The following is a 22660-nucleotide window of genomic DNA, read 5'->3' on the forward strand; positions in this document are numbered from 1 at the left end:
TCCAGACCTGCCTGACTAGTCATAAACAGAGCCCAAAGAGGGGAATCAGCCATTTGACGTAATAGTCACAATGCCTTAACCTGAATGAAATTAGCAGTTTAAAGGTGATTCCAAAATAATAATAATTAAAAAAAAGTACACAACAAAAATTGACCTTGTGCAAAAATGAATATTGTGTTCATCATATCACTACTTGCAACATCAACATGGAACTATGTTAAAACATTTTTCTAACTTCTTATCAGACCATTCCCTCTTCAATGCTCTGATGACATGTTTGTAGCTCTATTAATATTTTATATCTGACACTGCTAAATTAAATATGTTTTGTTTACTTGAAGCTCTGCGTTGGGAAACTTGGCAATCTGAGGCGTGTCCATTAAACTAATGATCTCACAAAAGCATATTTTGTATAACAAGTGACATTCATCAAGTTAAAACCAGCGATTTAAAACAAGTTTGTGTTCATTGAATGACTTGGAACAAACTCACAGAGAAAAGTTAAAGGAAAGGACAAGAAAACACTGCATGAACAACAATAAGTTAGCTTTGTTGTGAAGCAAAACCAGCCGGTACAATGTAACATGTGAGGAAATAAAAACTAGGATAATAATGAAACATTCCTAGGACATTCAGACATAACTTCTGCTTGGTTCTGCATATGTCAGCACACTGGACAAGAGCTGGGAATCATTTACTCTTTTCTGCAAAAAAGTATTGAGGATACCCAGCCCTACCCTCGACAACTGAGCTTCTTAAAAGGGGGATTCACCTGTCTTTCAGTCTCAAACATGGCAACATAAAGCCGTGTGGTGTTCATGTGGGTCGCTGGTTGGAATGTAGCTGAAATGTTCAAATGTTCAGAGGTAAAAAATAAACAGCAGGAGACTCTGCTGTCCAACAACACAGGAAGTTTTTGGAGATCATTCTGCTGCATTTGGCATCGATTTGATTCCAAAAACCTAAAAATAATCACTGTAGAACCTGATAATGTAATACATTCCAGATAATGTAATAAAAACCTGCACTTGAGTCCATTGAAAATGTAATAAAACCTGATAATGTAATAACTTCCCGATAATGTGATAAAGTGCACTTCCCAATAATGTAATACTTTTTTTTTTTTTACCAATAATGTAATAAAGTTTAACATTAATGGAAGGTTTTTGATCAAATTAAAGATGGCGGAAAATCCAATATGGCCGAAAAACCCCATTGAGGATGCATTGAGCTCTGATTGGCCGAAAGGGTTCCAGTTCAAAGTGAATAAACATTCAACTTTGACCTGTTGGTGGCGCTAGAGCTCTGGAGCTAGAGTTGATACACAGTATCACCACTTGAACCCAAGTAATGGGTGGTCTGCTGTTAAATTATCACAATATTGGGGAATTATTACATTATCAGGACTTGGGAAATGAAGGCTAACCTGATAATGTAATAACCTCCATTAATGTTATACTGATACTGTGTATCAACTCTAGCTCCAGAGCTCTAGCGCCACCAACAGGTCAAAGTTGAATGTTTATTCACTTTTGACCCGTTCATCCGTTTTTAATCAAAGGATGTATCACTGGAACCCTTTCGGCCAATCAGAGCTCAATGCATCCTCAATGGGGTTTTTCGGCCATATTGGATTTTCTGCCATCTTTGATTTTATCAAAAACCTTCCACTAATGTTATACTTTATTACATTATTGGTAAAAAGTGTATTACATTATTGGGAAATGCACTTTATTACATTATCGGAAAGTTATTACATTATCAGGTTTTATTACATTTTCAATGGACTCAAGTGCAGATTTTTATTACATTATCGGGAATTTATTACATGATCAGGTTCTACAATCACTTTCTAGAGGTTGCTTTGCTAAGCTTTGGTGTATTCATGTCAAAAACAAATACATTCATGGAGTGAGGTTTCAAATGGTACATTCTTAAAGAAAACAGGAAGTCAGGAAGCTTCAGTGTTGATTGTGAGTTCGGAGGCTAAAGGTGCTAATATGCTCCTGAGTTCAAATCATATCTAGCATATCACCTTCCACTCTCCTGTATTTTTTCTTCATTACAGTAACAAATAAGCACAATAAAAGCCCTGAACAAATGCACTGCATAGAATATCAGAAACCTAACAGTTGTTTTTGATGGAATGATTGTACTCGCTGCTTAAACATTTTAGAAAACTAAGTTTAAAAGGCCTCAAATGTTCTGATTAAAGATATATATCCTACTCTATCTATCCCTAGCTTCTTCTTTTACTGTACAATAATAGAATGAAATCTGCTGCTCACCTCTGAAAACACACTTCTGCAATGTTATTCTTACTGAAAGGTTACATTTATAGACACTTTTACGCATTTTATTTTCAACACTTGCCTTCAAGAAGCCAGTGTTTATACCGAAAAACATCACTGAGGTTCTAGAAAGGTTCTCTCAACACAAAAAAACACTTCTACTTATGTATATAATCAAAGGTGTTGCTAAATAAATGTTTTAACCCTCTAAGGTACGCATTATGATACCAGTAAGGAAAAAATGTGTGTTTTTTCATCTTAAAATAGACAAAATAAACATAATTTGAAGAAATTTTATAATTTGTATTTTTTTTGTGGAAGTTTTTGGGGTTGGTGCACAATAATTGAAAAAGTGTTTGTTAGTGTTTTTTAACATAACTTATCCATCATTTGAACACTATATATTTAATAAACATGTGTTAAAGAGTCAGTTGCTTCAACAGGGTACAATACAAAACATTTTAAATTTAAAACAATTTTTTTCCTTATTTAATTAATTTTAGTTTTTTTTTTTTTAAAGGGCCAGCAAATTACAATTTGAGTGATTTTTTGTGGCGGATTCCTGTGAGACCATATTCCTACTCTTCAAACAAGTGCTACTACAAACTAAAACTGAAACTTTACAATTAAATTAAAATGCTATGCAGCTTCTTTGTTTACAAAGACAAAGAAAATGTGGGGGGAATGAAGTTTGGCATTAAAGTGCACATAATCATTGAGGGACTTCAATGAGGGCAGTAAATATTCAAGTCAGCCACCTTCATTCACTCCAAATAGTCACACAGTGGATGAAACACCATGAAGCAGGATGGTTTGTATTAAACAGCTGATTAATAAAAGAATGAGTAGAAGATAATCAAACCTGAACAGAAGTGAATCAACTAAAACACAAGCTAACAATTCATGTCAGACCACAACATGAGCTGATATTTGACTTTAACCAGTGTGTCACTCTAGGAATGTGAAAAACGCGAACAAAATCAATATCTTCGTTTTATAAGAAACACTTAGAGAAACATTAATTTAACAGTGTTGTCACAACTACCTGCGTTCATCAAAAAACAGAAAATGTTTCCCTCTGTAGTTGAGAGGTGACCCTAAACCCCACCAAGCCTCTCTATCAGGCAAAGAACTAGATTTAGTAACTTCAGGTAATATTTAGAGAAAAAAGTTGCAAATTTACTAGATTAAAGTGGCAAATCTACAAGAAAAAAAGTCTCAGGTTTAAGAGATTTAAAGTGGCAAATCTGTGCGAAAAAAGTCGCAGGTTTAAGAGAAAAAAGTGGAAAAAACAACTTTTTTCTCCCAGATTCACCACTTAAATAACCCTTAATAGGGCACTCATTGAAATACTTGCAAATTCAGCATACAGCCAGAATGCGTAAAAAAAAACAACATACGAAAATAATATTTTGTGAAAAAAGTTTACAAGATTAAAGTGGCAAATCTACAAGAGAAAAATGCACAGATTTATGAGATTTAAAGTGGTGAATCTGGGAGAAAAAAGTTGCTTTTCCCCCATTTTTTTCTCGTAAATCTGCGACTTTTTTCGCGCTGATTTGCCACTTTAAATCTCATAAATCTGAGCATTTTTCTCTCGTAGATTTGCCACTTTGATCTGGTAAACTTTTTTCTCAAAATATTATTTTTGTATGTTTGTTTTTTTTACACATTCTAGCTGTATGCTGAATTTGCAAGTATTTCAATGAGTGCCCTATTAAGGGTTAAAGTGGTGAATCTGGGAGAAAAAAGTTGTTTTTTTCCCATTTTTTTCTCGTAAATCTGCGTCTTTTTTCGCGCTGATTTGCCACTTTAAATCTCTTAAATCTGCGACTTTTTTTCTTGTAGTTTTGCCACTTTAATCTAGTAAATTTGCAACTTTGTTCTCGAAATATTACCTGAAGTTACCAAATATAGTTCTTTGCCTGATAAAGGGTTAAGAGGGATGAAATGACCTGTAGCCAACAACAATGGCGCTCACATAGTGTATTAAGCAAAATGTACATTTCCACATAACTAAGTCTGCTCTGCTGCTCTGATCAACGTTGAGCTGCCGTCAAAGAAACATTTCTGGTAGATCTTTCCACACTTAAAGCATTTCTGCAGGAAGTTTCATTGATGGGAGGTAAACAGCAATTTGGAAAAATGCGAAATCAAAAAACTGGAATTAATAAGTGAAAGAAAAGAGTATTTGTGTTAGAGAAGAGGAACCACAGCAGCATGAGGAGTGTGACATTATGTACATTATACTGATTTATTTATTAGAGCTAGAACATTATGATGGAACTATATGATTATGAGACTCAATTATGTCTTATAAGTTTATCAATTTTCGTGAGTTTTTCTTGTGTGATTTTGTAGCATGCTGGGAATGTTTTTTATTTATTATTAGACTTTTATTTAGCAGTGGGTGACCTATTTGTGTTTTTGTTTTGTTCTGTGTATTTGTTGTTCGCTTCCATTTTTATTTATTTAATTATTTATTTATTTATTTTTTGGTAATTCTTCTTACTATTAGTTATTCCTTATCTGATTTCATTTTATTTTATGTATTATTTTTATTATTATTATTATTTTACTTGTTACACTTGACACTGTTTTGACTCTCGTATTGCCATCTCTTGATTTTGTTATGTCACTGAAAAATCAATAAACAAATGTTTAAAAAATAATAATAATAATAATAAAAATAAATAAAAATACATTTATCAATTTTCGACCATTTGAGAATTGATAAAATTGGTTAAAAAAAATGTTAAAAAATCCGTCCAACATGCCACATTAAGACACCAAGAACTGAAAACCAAAAAAAAAAATAAGGCTGTGATTTGGTATGAAAAACATCTTTTGAATGCTCTAGGTGTCTAGTTGGTGGTTGTAAAGTGTCGAGAGGCTGATTATCCTGGAGGTCACAGCAGCTCATTTTAAATCACTGAGCTCAACTTTCATGAAATGGTCTCACTACAATAAAATGGCTCGAATATCAATCTGTTCCAAATAGTCTAGACGGATTTCAGAATAAAGGCCTTCTATAAGAAGTGAGGAGCATTTATGGGTACAAGTCAGGAACCGGCCTACCTTACATATCTCAAGGGTGCTGAGTCCAAAAAAAATGGTTCCCAAGCGAAATTTTGAGTTTTTGACCTTCTAATTTGTATCAAATGGCCACCAAATTGCCCATCTTGCTCAGTCATTGGACCATTTCCCCTTAGTTTTTTTGTAAGTAGGCAATCAAAGATGAGGAAATTAAGTTTCTGGATCTATAGTCTAGGGTCAGAGCAAGGATATAGTGGAGGCTCAGTGTCTTTTTTATGTATATATATATATGCAAAATACCAACTGGAACATTTAAAAGTGATATTGATTGAATATTTATGTCGGCCTTAAAAAAAAACACACAAATAATGCTTAATTTCACCTTAAAAGTTGGTATTTTGCATATATATAAATATACATAAAAAAGACACTGAGCCTCCACTATATCCTTGCTTTGACTCTAGACTATAGATCTAGAAACTTAATTTCCTCATCTTTGATTGCCTACTTACAAAAAAACTAAGGGGAAATGGTCCAACGACCAACGGCCGCCATTTTGATATGCAAATTAGAAGGTCAAAAACTCAAAATTTCGCTTGGGAACCATTTTTTTTTTATGCAGCACCCTTGAAATAAGTAAAGTAGGCCGGTTCCTGACTTGTACCCATAAATGCTCCTCACTTTCACTTTTTGGGACAATTCCGTCTAGACTATAATAAAGCCCTACATCTCTCTGCTACTGAGGTAATAAAAGACTTAAAGAATGTGTTGAAGAGTCCGATTACATACTGTTGTACTGAACAAACAGCACAAATATAGTAAAAAAAACAAACATGTTATTTATTGAAGTGTTTCTATAAGTGCAAACTGGAGTGTTTATGGATCCTGAGCATGTATCTCATGTTTAATGTGACAGACAGGTGAACTCCCCTTTTCATCACAATGAACCACTTTACTGTTTCAATCAGTCTTCAATCAAGATTTTAGTTGACAAATTAAAATTTCTTGGAACTCATCTTGTTTTTAATTTAAAAAAAACGTGTCAGCCTGCATGGGTTGACTGGTGATCTCTCCCATTCATTCATACATCATTTGGCATACATTCAGTAAAACCAGTTCCAGTAGATTTTTTTCCACATGACAGAGTTATCGATTATGATTTATGGTGATCTTCTTCTTTTTTTCGGAATCAAAAGTAGCGTCATTCCAGCTGCTGGTCCATGCAGTCTGTCTGAAGTATTTTAATATTTTCGGAATATTTTCACACCATCTCCTACTTTGGTCCATTTCATATTTACAACCACGGTCATAAATAATCACTTACTTGAGTGTGTTCTTATTCCCCAGGGTCTCAAAAATGTATGGTTAAATGTTGAAACATCCATGAACAATAAAAAGTATTAAATCACTGTTTGTGTGTGAACACACAAGAGGCATTCCACTCCAGTTCACTCCTACAAAGTGCATGTTTCAGTGTGTGTGTGTGTGTGTGTGTATTTTTCTAAAGCGTGTAAGGTGCAGGTAGGCAGCTCTGTGATGATTTGAAGGGGGCAAGCTGAAGAGCAGAGGAGTCAAGGAGTCAAGGAGTCAAGGAGTCAAAGCCAGTGACTGGTTGGTGTTACCAAATGTTCGTCAGCATCGTCTGTTGTCGGGGAGAAAGAAGGTCACAAGGCCTCTTAAACCTTCTTATCCTCTGGGTAAAAGGCAGATTTAAGCAAGTTTTTAACTTATTCTGAGGTCCAAATTACAAGTTGAGGTGCGGTTTCGGTTGAGACGAATAGCTAAAAGGTGGGGAGAAATCCTTTTGGTTTGAAGTTTCCCGCCGTTTCTCCTTGTGTGGAAGCTGCGTGGCACCGATGGAGAGCAGGGACGCTAAGGTCCTGCTAAGGTGAGCTGCTTGCATTCCTTTAAGCTGCGTTTTCATGCTAGGCCGAGGCTTTTAGGAGAGCCTAAGCAATGGCTGAGGAGTGGGAGCAGTTTAAGAGACCACCTCCTCTGGGTGGCTGTGCATGACCCACAAGTAGAGTTTAAGTTATAAGCCCACCCCTGGTTATTATTACTGAAGGTGGGAGTAGAAGTCTGATGGCCATGGTGCTGGGTTGTTTGTTCATGAGGTGGAAATTTCCTCGCTCGAAATACTTCAAATCATTGTGAAGCCATGAAGAGGCTCAAGTATTGGAGAAAGGATTACATAGGCATGAGAGTTTGAACCCGCGCTTTGCTAATAGTTCAACGGACGCCCGACTCGCTGGGTGATTTCTCGGTTAGGAGGTGGAGTTTCCTCCTTTGAATAGATTCTGGACCCAGGCGAGGGGCGTGGCCTGATGTCAGGAGTCATCGTCGGTGTCCTCTATCAAAACCTTGGTGTCACGGGTCTTGGACCTGGAATGAGGAGAAGAAAGAAAGTGTTTACAGTACGGACTATGTAGAGCAGTAGTTCTCAACCTTTTTGAGTCGCGACCCCCAATTTAACATGCATGTTGTCCGCGACCCCCGCTCACTGGACAGAATATCACACGCACAGTTCAGATCACCCAAAAAAGAAACAAAATGAACAAAAAAAGGGACCAAAATGACCAAAAAAAGACACAAAATGACCAAAAAAAGACACCAAATTACCAAAAAAAGACACAAAATTACCAAAAAGACACAAAATGACCAAAAAAAAGACACAAAATGACCAAAAGACACCAAATGACCCAAAAAAAGAAAAGTAAAAAACCAAAAAGACACAAAATGACAAAAAAAGAAACAAAATTACAAAAAAAGACACAAATTGACCAGAAAATGATCAAAAAAAGACACAAAATGACCAAAAAAGATTCAAAATGACAAAAAGACACAAAATGACCAAAAGACACCAAATGACCAAAAAAAGACACTAAATGACCCAAAAAAGAAAAGAAAAATACCAAAAAAGACACAAAATGACCAAAAAAAAGGAAACAAAATTACCAAAAAAAGACAAAAAATGACAAAAAAACAACACAAAATGACAAAAAAAAGACATTAAGTGACCAAAAAGACTAAAACACATTAACACATGAACACTTTAACACAGTGGAGACAGAGCTGACTTCCAAAATGATTTGGCGACCCCCAGAAATCATCTCGCGACCCCAATTGGGGTCCCGACCCCAAGGTTGAGAATAGCTGATGTATAGGTGAAAACTGTAGGGTGACAGCACAAGTTGGCATGTTGATTGGTGCAAAGAGAACGTTTTGCCTCACCGTCTCTTCTGGACTCTACTGTAGACTCATTTTGGAAAAAAAAATATTTATAAGCACTTCCACATTTACAAAAAAGCTACAGTGTTTTAGTTTAGTTTATTAAGTTCACACACATCTTCTATTACAGAGCAATATATGAGTCTATGAACCGGAGGGATATCATGCTAATCTATTATTTAACAGCTACACAGGAACAACTACGTCTTTCAACAGAAATGAGGAAGGAGCATCATGGCTCACTCGTTCACTACTTTTATCATCAGCTCAGGGAATAATGATCGCTGTGTCCAAAAATAATGGAAGTAGACAACATGTAAGCTATCTTGCTGATATTTAATATATACACTACCGGTCAAAAGTTTTAGAACACCCCAATTTTTCCATTTTTTTATTGAAATTCAAGCAGTTCAAGTCAAATGAACAGCTTGAAAGGGTCCAAAGGTAAGTGGTGAACTGCCAGAGGTAAATAAAAAAAGGTAAGCTTAACCAAAACTGGAAAATAATGTACATTTCAGAATTATACAAGTAGGCCTTTTTCAGGGAACAAGAAATGGGTTAACAACTTAACTCTATGGAGTCTTGGGCTATTTTGTCCATTTTTGAATTCTTTTCATGTCTTTGTCAGTCATTTTGTGTCTTTTTTTGGTCATTTTGTGTCTTTTTTTAGTCATTTTGTGTCTTTTTTTAGTCATTTTGTGTCTTTTGGTGTCTTTTATTGTCATTTTGTGTCTTTTTTTGGTCATTTTGTGTCTTTTTTTAGTCATTTTGTGTCATTTTGTGTCTTTTTTTAGTCATTTTGTGTCTTTTGGTGTCTTTTATTGTCATTTTGTGTCTTTTTTTGGTCATTATGTGTCTTTTTTTAGTCATTTTGTGTCATTTTGTGTCTTTTTTTTGTCATTTTGTGTCTTTTGGTGTCTTTTTTTGTCATTTTGTGTCTTTTTTTAGTCCTTTAGTCCAACATAAAATGTGATTTTGAATCTTTTTTTTAATTTTCAAAACACTATCATGCTCAATAAAGAATTTTAGAGTACACTGAGACATTAAACTGCATCATTTTCAATTCAATTCTGGAAAAGTTGGTGTGTCCTAAAACTTTTGACCAGTAGTGTAGATATTTAAATGAGGCTTGTTTCAAGCCGCCATATTTATCAACAGCCGATCATTTATACTCTGTGATTGGAGAGATAGGAACGTTTGATAAATCCCACGTGAACCCTGTCGTAAGATAAAATATACGCTGATTTCTACACTTGTTTGCTAAATGTGGTCATCTGTTCCTGTATCAGGTTGACATGTGCTCCTGTAGAGACTCACTGTGAGGCCAGGCGTGGTCTGCGGAGGCTCATGCTGTAGCTCCTCTTCCAGCTCTTCTTGCCCTGGCGGTTCCTGACCCCGTCCTCCTGGTCCATCATCTGCTCCAGCAGCGTCTGGTCGTCAGCGTTGAGCGGAGCCACACTGATGTCTCTGACCGCTCGGAACTCACCACAGTTATTCAGGTGTTCGTTCTCTAACCGGAAGAAGTTCCACACAAAACGTCTGGAAGAACAAACACTAAGTCAGTGACCAGTTTGATTTACGGTTCACATATTAAATATATATATATATATATATATATATTAACGATAGTGAATAACAATGGTCCAAATCCTCAAATCAGCTAATCACCATAACATACTGAGTCAGCAGTCAAAAATGTGTTCTTCCAAGTCGGGGCATGGGTGAGGACTTAGATCAGGGGTGGGCAATTAATTTCCCCAAGGGGCCACATGACCAATACCACGAAGGTTGCAGGGGCCGGACCAAAACTCTGAACTAAATTCTGCTCAATATTAATGTAATCGCTTTATAAAATACAGTAAATTATCTGGTTTTGAGCTGCTACTGATAGGAACACATGTTATGATGAGACTGTTAATGTGGAGTAAATCAAATATAGCAGTAAAAAGTAGTAAATACTCCAATCACTATATCACTTTAACATTTATTTTAAACTGTAAATGACCTTTAGCAAGGTTCCTATTTATGTTTTTGTATTATATAGCTTGTTTTTCATGTTTGTACATTTTCAAGGTGTTTTACGATGTTGTGATGCTTTTATTTTGAAAAGGTGCTGTCCAGTGTGAAACGGGTGCTTTAATTTTGAAAGGTAGTGACAGGAAATAACAGGTGGAACGGTTAAATGAAAAACGAACGGTAAATAATAACGAGTGCGTAGTAATTCATATAAAGTTGATATAAAGTATGAAAAATGCTTCTATAGTGGCTGACAGGACACAAGGTTTGTTAAAGTTTAGTCATATCTATTTGTGGCTATATTTGTTGTCTTAACCATAGTAAAAGTGCTTGTGTGTACCTGAAGTTACCAAATATAGTTCTTTGCCTGATAAAGGGTTAAGCAGACAAAATAAGCAACTCGGTCCCCTTGGACACTTGGAAACTATTTCCAACATTTTATAGACTAATGGATCAGTGAAAATATTCATTTTAATATTAACCATACAGGAATACGGGGAGGAAGAAAATAAGTGGGATAAGAAAACGCAAAAGAGAGAAAAGTCATTAGATAGAAAGACTGTGTGTACCTAAAGACCTCCATTGGGGCCAGTATTGTCGCCAGTATGTCAGAGATGCCATGAAGTCCAGACACGGTGCTGAGGGAGACGGTTAAAGTCCATGAAAAACGCAACAGCACATCCTCCACGATGGCGCTGTAGTAATAAGCCTGTAGGGAAAGAGAGAACAGGGACGTCATCACATGACAGTTCATCAGGCTCTTATTTTGAAAGGATCAAATTACTGTATCACAGGGGTGTCAAACTCAAATACACAACGGGCCAAAATTTAAAACTTGAATAAAATCGCGGGCCAACATTGAACAAATAAACCTTTTAATATATACCAAACATGTTTTGCTTTAACATTAAATATGGAACCAGCAACGCTTATAAACATACAATATATAACTAAATAGTGCAGACATGCAAAATCAAATTTCAAATACAAAACACATCAAGTCTTTTTTTGTTAATTTTGTGTCTTTTTAGGACATTTTATGTCTTTTTTGATAATTTTGTGGTCAATTTGTGTCTTTTTTTGGTCATTTTGTTTCCTTTTTTTGGTCATTCTGTGTCTTTTTTGGGTCATTTTGTGTCTTTTTTTGGTCATTTTGTGTCTTTTTTGGTCATTTTGTGTCTTTTTTTGGTCATTTTGTGTCTTTTTTGGTCATTTTGTGTCTTTTTTTGGTCATTTTGTGTCTTTTTTTTTGGTCATTTTGTGTCTTTTTTGATCATTTTGTGGTCAATTTGTGTCTTTTTTGATCATTTTGTGGTCAATTTGTGTCTTTTTTGGTCATTTTGTTTCCTTTTTTTGGTCATTTTGTGTCTTGAACAAATAAACCTTTTAATATATACCAAACATGTTTTGCTTTAACATTAACCCATAAGAACCCACGGTGAAGCCATCCAATAAGGCAGTGTTATTTATATGTATTTATTACCGATTTATTACTATTTTGTTACTTAAAAACAAATCTGAAATGGAATTTGTTGTCTAACAGCACTATTAAAGTCACAAGTTTGATATATGTTGTGGAGATGAAAACAAAAAAGGGCAGATGGTTATTTGTTTTTATTTATTATTGATTTAATATTATTTTGTTAGTTAAAAACAAATCTAAAAAAATAATTTATTGTTAAACAGCACTATTAATGTCACAATGTGTCAAAAATCGTATGCCTCTTTTCTATTTGCATCCTTCTGATTTAAATATCAAAATAAACTTTTTCAACAGGTTAATAAATTCTGCCTTTCTTTTCTCCATTTTTGGGAAGGGGTAGCTCGGAGACAGCTCTAGCTTGAGGTTGCTATGACGACTGTCACATCACAACTCAAAACACATGTGTTTAAAACTGCTTATTCCCTCTGATCACAATTACCCTGTCCAATCTATCTTTTGTATTGTATTGTTATTAATTCTGTGTGTTTTATTGTATTTTATTGCTGAATCTTTTCTCTCTTTTTTTGTACGGTGTCCTTGAGTGCCAAGAAGGCGCCTCCAAATAAAATGTATTATTATTATTATTATTATTATTTAGAGGAGAGCGTTTCTGGTTCCTGTCCTGATTGAGGCGCCAAAACAACAGCAGGGCATTGTGGGATTTGTAGTATTAGCTGTAAATGCGCCGTATAATACCGGCGGGTCAGCTTTTATAGTACAATAATAAGATAATAATTTGGTATTGCCTCAGAGTTTGACACCCCTGCTGTATCAGGATTGTTCCTGTGTGGAGAAAGACCTTATGTGGGTAAACTATCTCTTCTCTCAGGAAGGTATTCTCTCCTGCGTTGCGGTCAAACAGGCCCCAGTCCATTTTCAGATCCCAGATCAGTGTATAACACGAGCTGACCACCAAACAGGCGATGTACAAGTAGAGGAAGATGTGGGCGTCAGCATGGGCTTCAGCTGAGGAGGGAAAAAAGACAGATTTATACACTAAAAATGAATCTTTAATCATAAATGTTTTTTATTTCTATGTCATGGATGGGTGGATAAGAGATGTGGGTAACACTTTATAACAGTAGTTCTCAACCTTTTTGAGTCGTGACCCCCAATTTAACATGCATGTTGTCCGTGACCCCCGCTCACTGAACACAATCTCACACGCACAGTTCAGATCACCCAAAAAAGAAACAAAATGACCAAAAAGACACAAAATGACCAAAAAAAGACACAAAATGACCAAAAGAAGGACACAAAATGACCAAAAAAGACACAAATTGACCACAAAATGATCAAAAAAAGACACAAAATGACAAAAAAAAAGACACAAAATGACAAAAAAAACCACAAAATGACAAAAAAAAACACAAAATGACAAAAAAAAGACATTAAGTGACCAAAAACACATAAACACATGAACACTTTAACACAGTGGAGACAGAGCTGACTTCCAAAATGATTTTGCGACCCCCAGAAATCATCTCGCGACCCCAACTGGGGTCCCAACCCCAAGGTTGAGAATAGCTGATCTATGGGCGTTAACAAAGAGCCTTTGGGTTCCATACAGGAAATGTATTGGTATGTTTGTGTGCATCTATGTGTATCGGTATGGTGTACAGATATGCAAGTGTTGATACACAGAATTGATGTCATGAAAATGAGAAATGAGTCTGAAGGAAACAGGTAGTTTTGAGTTTGAGTTTCGATTTTGATTTCTGACCTGTTAATATTGTTTAATGAAGTGGGGTGGGATTGAACAAGTTTTTACTTCTTCCCACCCCTTTTCAAATATGTTGTGGCATTTTTATAGAGTGCTTGGCGGCCTTATCAGTGCAGGAGTCACTAGGGCTGACTCCTGTTGATGCATTATTATTATTATTGTATTGTTGTTGCAAGAGGAAAACAAGAAGGGAAAGAAAACAGTGAAGCAGGAGAAGATCAGGCAAATAGACATCTTTCAAAATTGAGAATATATATATAGGTCTGTGCATTGAATATTATAAATATGTGTGCAGAAATTCTCATTCTACCTTTATGCGTGCTGTAAAGAGCAGCAAATGTGACAACAAAGAAGGAAGTGGAGTATTTCCCAGCGTTGACCAGGTGAGGGAAGGCTCGTTTGGTGTCCCGGTAACGTCTCAGACACTGGACGAACCGGAACCAAGCAGGAAGACACTGGATCACCGCACGGACGCCATAGGAGTAGGAGTTACACACATCTTTACCTGCAGAGAATGGAGGGTGGTCATAACGTGGTCTGGATCATCTCTAGATATTCATCTTATAGCTTTTAATTGTTCAGTCTCACCTTCACTGCTTATCAGTCCATCGTGTTTTTTCCAGTCTAGTTCAAAACTGTAGAAACAGATCATGTACTCCAGATCCATCAGAACCACTCCCAGAGAGTTTAACTGGTCAGCCAGCCAGAAGTCTGCGAAGCCAACACGGTGGAAAGGAGCGGTCACCACTCGGAACTGTGGAAGAAAGGAATGGAGAGGACAGAGGGAGTTATTAGAGCTTTCTCTTCAGAATCCTGAACAATCATTAGTAGGATCCGTCATTCACTCATAATAAAGGATAATACTTTTGCAAGCCACTGTGTGTTGTGACTTTATATGATCAAATCAAAAAACAATTTACCAACAATTCCAAAAGCTGATTATTTGTGGTCCAATGGTCAAACCCAATCTCATTGATTTTTATAAGCAAAAAAGCAATATGTATTATTTCTTGTAGTTGTCTGCCTGTTGCTCAACCATACCTCAACTTAAATGCATGATAGAGCAACTTTCCCCCCAAAATGTTAAATACTGGATATTTTAAAACAGTCAAACACTCTAAAACATCTTGGTCAATGACAATAAGCATAATTTGCTGCATCAAATATACTACACAGTCACAGAAAAGATGAACAGCGGTGTTCATGTTTTGGTCCTGTTCAGTTGTCAAACCTCTTTGGAAATATATAAATTATATTACTAACACTACTATAGATAAAGTTTTTCCCTTATGTCCTATTCTATATCTTATTGGATCTAATCCCAACATTTTAGTTTCATTTCAGCAGAAAAGAATAATATTAGCAGCTTCACGAGCCAAGAAAACCTTCATAAAGAACTGGTTTGAACCTGTCACGAATGTCAAGAGAACCTGGCTTTTATTGTTTTTTGATGTCTGTCTTCTTGAGAGGTCAACAGCCAGGATTAATAATGCTACACCTGAAACCATAATCAACTGGTCTAAAGCTATCGCTGTGGTCCAAGGGTTACTTTGAATTTAATTAACAAGTCATATGATTCTCGTTTTATCTTGGAATCTGTGTATATTACCAGTCTCTCTATATTTCTGTTTGGGCTAAATTCATGTTTGTTTGTTTTTTTTTGTTTGTTTTTTTGTCTGTTTTCGCCGTGTGGCTTTGTACTGGTGTATCCTTGTTTTCATTTTTGTTGTTGTGGTTATCCTTATATTATTCTTTGTATGTTATTTGTGTGTACATTATGTCTAATTTGTAAATATGTTTCTGAGTCTTTGTTGTCTGTTGTGTTTTAGTGTTTTGTTTTTATATTGTGGCTCCTAATAAGTAATCCAATGTTCTTTTCTTTGTTTATTCGTTAATAAAAAAATAAAATAAAAATAAATTAAAAATAAATAAAAAAATAAAAAATAATAAAAAATAAAAAATAAAAAATAAAAAAATAAAATAAAATAAAAAATAAAAAATAAAAAGATGAACAGCGGTGACAGAACCTTAATGGGAACAACAGAAAGACAATAATTTGTAATTGAGTGACAATACCAGGAGTTTGAGCAGCCAGAAGCGCGACTTGTAGTAGCAGGTCTTGAAGGGGTTGATGAGGAAGAGGAGGAAGAGGCCGTAGAGAGCTAGAGGGTTAGCCTGCATCGGTACCAGGATGCTATCACTGAAGAGGCAGGACAGCAGGCTGACACACCACAACACGCCCAGCAGACCTGCAATCTGCACACAATCACACACAATATTCATCAGCATCTGAAATCCAGGGAGGCTGAATTAATATCCAGATTATAAACACTTGTAAAAAAGCAACTGACAGAAATGCTCATGGTTCTGTGCTGTTGTTTGTCTCGACTGTGTGTTCATGCTGTTTGTTTGTTGTTGTTTTTTCCTGTGCGACTATGCATGTATGTCTGGGTGTGTTTATGTGTTTGTCTAAACTGGGTATTTTGAATTGTACATATTTTTTTCTTTTTATATTTACCGTATTTTCCGGACTATAAGTCGCAGTTTTTTTCATAGTTTGGCCGGGGGTGCGACTTATACTCTGGAGCGACTTATGTGTGAAATTATTAACACATTATTACCAGTATATCATTTCACATGTTATTTTCACACTAAACCGCCAGAGGGCGCTCTAGGCCGAGTATGAGGATGAGTCTGACGTAAGCGACGTAGAAGAAGAAGTGCCGCATCTTCTACCTCCGGAGTTAGCGGAGTTGTTTAAAAGTGACACCGAGGATGAAGATTTCATTGGATTTTAGTTATTTGGAGTGACACGGATGGTTTGGTAAACTTCTTAGCATGTTATTTATGCTATAGTTATCAGAATAACTCTTAATATGTTATGTTAACATACCAGGCACGTTCTCAGTTGTGTCATGTAGCGTAAGCATACCGTACAATTATTCAGCCTGTTGTTGCCTCTATTCTATTTTTATTTTAAATTGCCTTTCAAGATGACATGTCTGTTCTTGGTGTTGGATTTTATCAAATAAATTTCCCCCAAAAATGCGACTTATACTCCAGTGCGACTTATATATGTTTTTTCCTTCTTTATTATGCATTTTATGGCTGGTGCGACTTGTACTCCGGAGCGACTTATAGTCCGGAAAATACGGTATATTTTTATAGACTCTTAAATGTTGCACTTACTGGAGAGCACTTTGAATTTCGTTTGTACATGTGACAATGACAAATAAAGACCTATTCTATTCTATATTGAGTTATTATTTGTCATTTTGAGTGATGTGTTGTGTTTGTTGGACAGAATGTTTGAATGCATAAGCTCAGACCTCAAACAGATGTTGATGTGACAGGTTGTTTCTGGGGTTGAGTTCAAATATGAGGACATGGTTCACCCCCGCCTGCCTCCAGCCGTAGGTGTTGATGCCTGCAAAATAAAAAAAAAACAGATAAAGAACTGACTGTACATTTTTAGAGAATTTTGAGTTAGCATTGATACGCTAATGGCTGTGATACGCTACGTGTGTGTGTGTGTGTGTGTGTGTGTGTGTGTTTATACCTAGCAGGAAAAGGAATTCTATTAACAGGAAGCCTCCCCTGTAGATCCTGACCATAGGCCAAACATCAGCACTACGGATCACCACAGCTCCTAGTAACAGGAAGAGACATGAAAAAAAGAGTGTACAATGTATGGGCAGAAAGAGAAAAATGATACAAGTACAAAACCAGAGCTAATTTTACAATGTTGACATTTGGTGATATAGTACATTGTAATGATTTTAAAGCCACTTTTTACAGCTGCTTTTTTTTCAATATTACCTACATCATATTTTGATACTGCAAAGCACAGAAGATATTTTAATTTTAATTATTTGCACAGACCAAACTAAAAGAAAAACACAATCCTTCAGTCTACCTAAGTAATATGAAACAATATACATAATGCAAAATATAGATAAGTAGGTTATAAGATTAAAAAAACAAACAAACGATGAAATGCAGACTCATTTCTGATCAATGTTTGCCAAAATACTGCAACCACTGTACATTTCTGGCCTGGACACGCTGTCTGTTATTTTCCAGAAAGTGAAAACTGAGTCACGAGATGATTAAACATTTCAGACGTTCTTACAATATTCTTAGATGCACAATTTATGTTACAATTGTTTGAGAATTGTATGTATGTGTTACCTGTAATGACCACAGTAACAATTAAGACGAGGAAAACTCCACAGTAAAGCCCGACTCTAAAGGTGGTCCAAGCAGGAGCAGGCTGGAAGCAGAAAGAAAAACACAGTCAACCCCTCAGAGCAGGACAATCTGACCAAGAGTCAAAGGCAAAAACGGCAGATTTTATGAAAAATAAAATATAAATAAAAAGACATACATCAAATCAAATCAAAAATACTTTATTTATCGCCAAGGGGAAATTCAGTTAGTCTGTTAGCTCTTCTGTAGATTATTGAAGAATGAGACATTTTTTTGGTCCATAAAGGTTTTGTGTAGTGGATGATCCGGGTATTTCAGGATGGCCTCGAACATCTTGACAGTGAGTCAGTGATTCCAGTTTGCAGCTTTTCTGTTTGCTGTGGGTTTCTGCTATATTTATGGTTTTCTGCTATTCTTTTCTCTTCTTTTCTTCTTTAACATATAGCACTCCTTTAGCGAGGACAGTTGGCTCTTAAAGTTCTGTACTTAATTGGTTCCTATGGTCTATGTCTAGTACCTTCAGGTTGAATGCACTTATTGTAAGTCGCTTTTGGAAATGCACACAGGGACAAAGACCTTAATTTTTGGTCTGACAAAACTGTAATCTGTCTTTTTTATGTTTCTTTTGGAGTAATGGCTTCTTCCTGGCAGAGTGGCCTTTCAGTCCATGTCTCAGGACTCGTTTCACTGGATAATGACACACTTTTACCAGCTTCAGCCAGCATTTTCACAAGGTCTTTTGCTTTTGTTCTTGGGTTGATTTGCACATTTTGGACCAAAGCACGTTCATCTCTGGGACACAGAGCCCGTCTCCTTCCTGAGCGCTATGATGGCTGGACATTCCCATGGTGTTTATACTTGGGTATAATTATTTGAACAGATGAATGTGGAACCTTCAGGCATCTGGAAATATCACCCAAGGATGAACCAGACTTGTGCAAGTCCACAATTCTCTTCCTGATATCTTGGTTGATTTCTTTTGACTTTCCCATGATGTCACACAAAGAAGCAGTGTGTTTCAGGTGTGCCTTAAAATACATCCACAGGTGTGTCTCCAATTAACTCTAATGTTGTCAATAAACCAATCAGAAGCTTCCAAAGACATGACAGCATCATCTGGGCTTTCCCAAATAGTTTCAAGGCATAATAATGTTAGTGTATGTAAACTTCTGACTTTGAAGAAAGTAATAAAAAATTGTCTAAAAAATCCTTCTCTCATTATTCTGACATTTAGCAAATAGAAATAATTTTGGTAATCCTAACGGACCTAAAACAGGAAAAATGACTGAATGATTTCATGTCAGACAGTGAGAAAAAAAGCATGTGTCTTTTTATATAGTGTATGTAAACTTCTGGTTTCAACTGTAAGAATGAATAATGTGTGTGTGTCTGACCTGTGCAGCTCCGAGGGGAGGAACCCTCAGCCTCTTCATGGCTCTCTGCCTGTCACCTCCTTCCAACTCTGTTGTGACCAAAGCCTGAAAAACACAAAGACAATTTTAAGGGGTGATCTCTTCCTAACTTGTAGTAATTGATAAAATATTGAGTCATACTGATGGCTCGTAAAATTGTCCTTACTTTTACTTTTGAAATATAATCAGAATAATACTGACATTAGTTATTGTACACCCTGGTTTATCAATACTGCACTAAGCAAGGTCAACAAGGCACAAAGGAATTTGAACATCTTTATATGAATATCTTTAAATATGTGTGTGTACCTCAGTCTCAGAGATGAGCTGTGTGATTTTCTTGCATGTGTAAAACGGAGCCACTTCAACATGGACCACCCTCCAGTCGGCCCCCCTCGATGTCTCCAAAATCTTGTCATGCTTCTTCAGGATCTTCCTGAAACCTGTGAAGTTCAGGTTCTACAGAGAAAGAAAAGGGGAGAAAGGTGATGAATAAAAGAAGAATGAAAGCTGTCGAAACCAGCTGATTAAACTCAGCTGATGAAAGATTTTAAATGATGTTAATATGACATCAGACTCTGCATGTGCTACAGCAGTATTTAGTCAATCAGACAACATGCACACTGCAGTATAGCCTCACATTTTAACATTAAATTACATTTGTACAGTTTTCAGTTGAATATACACTACTGGTCAAAAGTTTTAGAACACACCAACTTTTCCAGAATTTAATTGAAAATGATGCAGTTTAATGTCTCAGTGTACTCTGAAATTAATGCACATTTGCAACATTTAAAATTCTTTATTGAGCATGATAGTGTTTTGAAAGTAAAAAAAAAGATTCAAAATCACATTTTATGTTGGACTAAAGGACTAAAAAAAGACACAAAATGACTAAAAAAAGACACAAAATGACCAAAAAAAAGACACAAAATGACTAAAAAAAGACACAAAATGACCAAAAAAAGACACAAAAAGACAAAAAATGACTTAGAGCTGGCCCTTTTTTTAGCCTGTGGAAAAAGATTACTGTTAAATTGAAATTTAAAGAAGGCCGCATATAAAATAAAGGGACATACGATTTTTATTTGAATTTTATTTAAGAAATGAATGCCATTGATGTGTTTGTTTGTTTTATTTGATATTCGATTTTGCATGTTTGCAATATTAAGTTATATCAAGCTTTGCTTGTTCCGTTTCGTTTGAACTTGTTTAGGTCAATTTTTTCAATAAATATCAATGTTGGCCCGCGACTTTGTCCAAGTTTTAAATTTTGGCCCACTGTGTGTTTGAGTTTGACAGCCCTGGTCTACAGCTACTCCCTGGCCATGTTGTAGATATTCAAAATGCTCCCACACTGCTGATTTAAGGGAATGTTTGTCTTAGCAACAATGCAGGAATCAGGATACAATTCTTACAGTTATGCAGATGAAGTTATTGCAAAACCGGTTAATCCTGACACCCCTACTTGTGAAGAAAATAACTTACGGGTTCATGGTTTGACAACAAATACTAATAAGCCTTTTAGGCCATCTCGGGACCATTTAGATTTTTTTTTCTTTTGATCATAGAACATTTCTCCTTTAAATCAGGACTAAAAACACTATAGTTTACTGCAGCGTACTCTTAACTTTAACACTTATCTGCTCTACTAACTACACAATGTTTGACTTGTGCTTCTTATTATTTTATCTCTTTTTTATCCTGCTGTATCTTATTTTATCCTATCCTTCTATTTCCCTGTTTTAATTGACTGTTTTTACGGTTTTCAATTGTTTCTTGCTGTTTTTAATGTGTATGTAAAGCACTTTGAATCACCTTGTGTTGAATTGTGCTATACAAATAAACTTGCCTTGCCTCAAATAATCCTATGCAATAAAATAAATGGTCTTCATTCATGGGGAGACGGGACAATTAAATCAAGGTATGAAAATCTGTCACATCATCTTTGCATTTCTTTTTTTCGGAGTGCGATGCTGAAATGAAGTGTGAGTGTGTGACTATGCACCTGGTAGTTCTGCAGCAGAATGAGGCTGAGGTAGAACTCTGAGAAGGCCAGCTGCAGGTCCTTTATGTTTCTGTGTTTGCACCTCTCCTGCTGCGACAGGGCAAACACTGTCTTCCTCTTCCTCAGGCCCCGCCCGTTAGCCCAGCTCTCCCTCTGGGCGTCCAATGAGGACTGCAGCTCATTCTGCAGTGTGGCAAATCGTCGCTGAGCCTCAGCCAGCTTTTCTGGAGAGGAGAAAAAAAGAGAGAGAGAGATTTAAACGATAGATTCAAGATATGAGCAACTGCAGAAATTAGAAGATGAAGCCTCATACATGTATTTTGGCCATGTATCACAGTTCAGATCACCCAAAAAAGAAACAAAATGACCAAAAAAGGAAACAAAATGATCAAAAATGACACAAATTGACCACAAAATGATCAAAAAAGACACTAAATGACCAAAAAAGACACAAAATGACCAAAAGAGACACAAAATTACCAAAAAAAAGACAGAAAATGACCAAAAAAAGACAGAAAATGACCCAAAAAGACACAAAATGACCAAAAGAGACACAAAATGACCAAAAACAAGACACAAAATGACCCAAAAAGACACAAAATGACTAAAAAAAAGACACAAAATGACCCAAAAAAGACACAAAAAGACCAAAAGAGACACAAAATGACCAAAAACAAGACACAAAATGACCCAAAAAAGAAACAAAATGACCAAAAACAAGACACAAAATGACCCAAAAAAGAAACAAAATTACCATAAAAAGGAAACAAAATGACCCAAAAAGACACAAATTGACCACAAAATGATCAAAAAAAGACACAAAAAAGACACAAAATTACCAAAAAAGACACAAAATTACCATATATGAGAGAAGAAAAAAAGAGAGATTGAAACGATAGATTCTAGATATGAGCAACTGCAGAAATTAGAAGATGAAGCCTTCTACATGTATTTTGGCCATGTATCACAGTTCAGATCACCCAAAAAAGAAACAAAATGACCAAAAAAGGAAACAAAATGATCAAAAATGACACAAATTGACCATATATGAGAGAAGAAAAAAAGAGAGAGAGATTTAAACGATAGATTCTAGATATGAGCAACTGCAGAAATTAGAAGATGAAGCCTCATACATGTATTTTGGCCATGTATCACAGTTCAGATCACCCAAAAAAGAAACAAAATGACCAAAAAAGGAAACAAAATGATCAAAATGACACAAATTGACCACAAAATGATCAGAAAAGACACAAA

General features: G+C 35.8%; 1 protein-coding gene and 1 long non-coding RNA gene across 2 annotated transcripts in view; both read right to left on the reverse strand.

Annotated features, from left to right (window-relative positions):
- Positions 1–22660, reverse strand: part of LOC131979915 (uncharacterized) — an 86657-nt gene that overhangs the window by 16180 nt on the left and 47817 nt on the right. The gene's annotated exons all lie outside the window — the stretch shown is intronic.
- The window catches only part of LOC131979886 (xenotropic and polytropic retrovirus receptor 1 homolog), a 45108-nt gene continuing 28776 nt past the window's right edge, over positions 6329–22660 (reverse strand). The window contains exons 4-16 of the mRNA XM_059343961.1: positions 21407–21630; positions 19708–19857; positions 19381–19464; positions 17969–18050; positions 17337–17426; positions 17107–17204; positions 15854–16033; positions 14366–14531; positions 14088–14282; positions 12854–13020; positions 11141–11280; positions 9873–10094; positions 6329–7709 (exon numbers count right to left, since the gene is read on the reverse strand). Coding sequence (XP_059199944.1) covers positions 7655–7709; positions 9873–10094; positions 11141–11280; positions 12854–13020; positions 14088–14282; positions 14366–14531; positions 15854–16033; positions 17107–17204; positions 17337–17426; positions 17969–18050; positions 19381–19464; positions 19708–19857; positions 21407–21630 — 1853 coding nt within the window. The 3' untranslated portion in view covers positions 6329–7654. The remainder of the gene's footprint in view (positions 7710–9872; positions 10095–11140; positions 11281–12853; positions 13021–14087; positions 14283–14365; positions 14532–15853; positions 16034–17106; positions 17205–17336; positions 17427–17968; positions 18051–19380; positions 19465–19707; positions 19858–21406; positions 21631–22660) is intronic.

The sequence above is a fragment of the Centropristis striata genome, chromosome 11, assembly GCF_030273125.1.
Source record: "Centropristis striata isolate RG_2023a ecotype Rhode Island chromosome 11, C.striata_1.0, whole genome shotgun sequence".
Classification (NCBI taxonomy): domain Eukaryota; kingdom Metazoa; phylum Chordata; class Actinopteri; order Perciformes; family Serranidae; genus Centropristis; species Centropristis striata.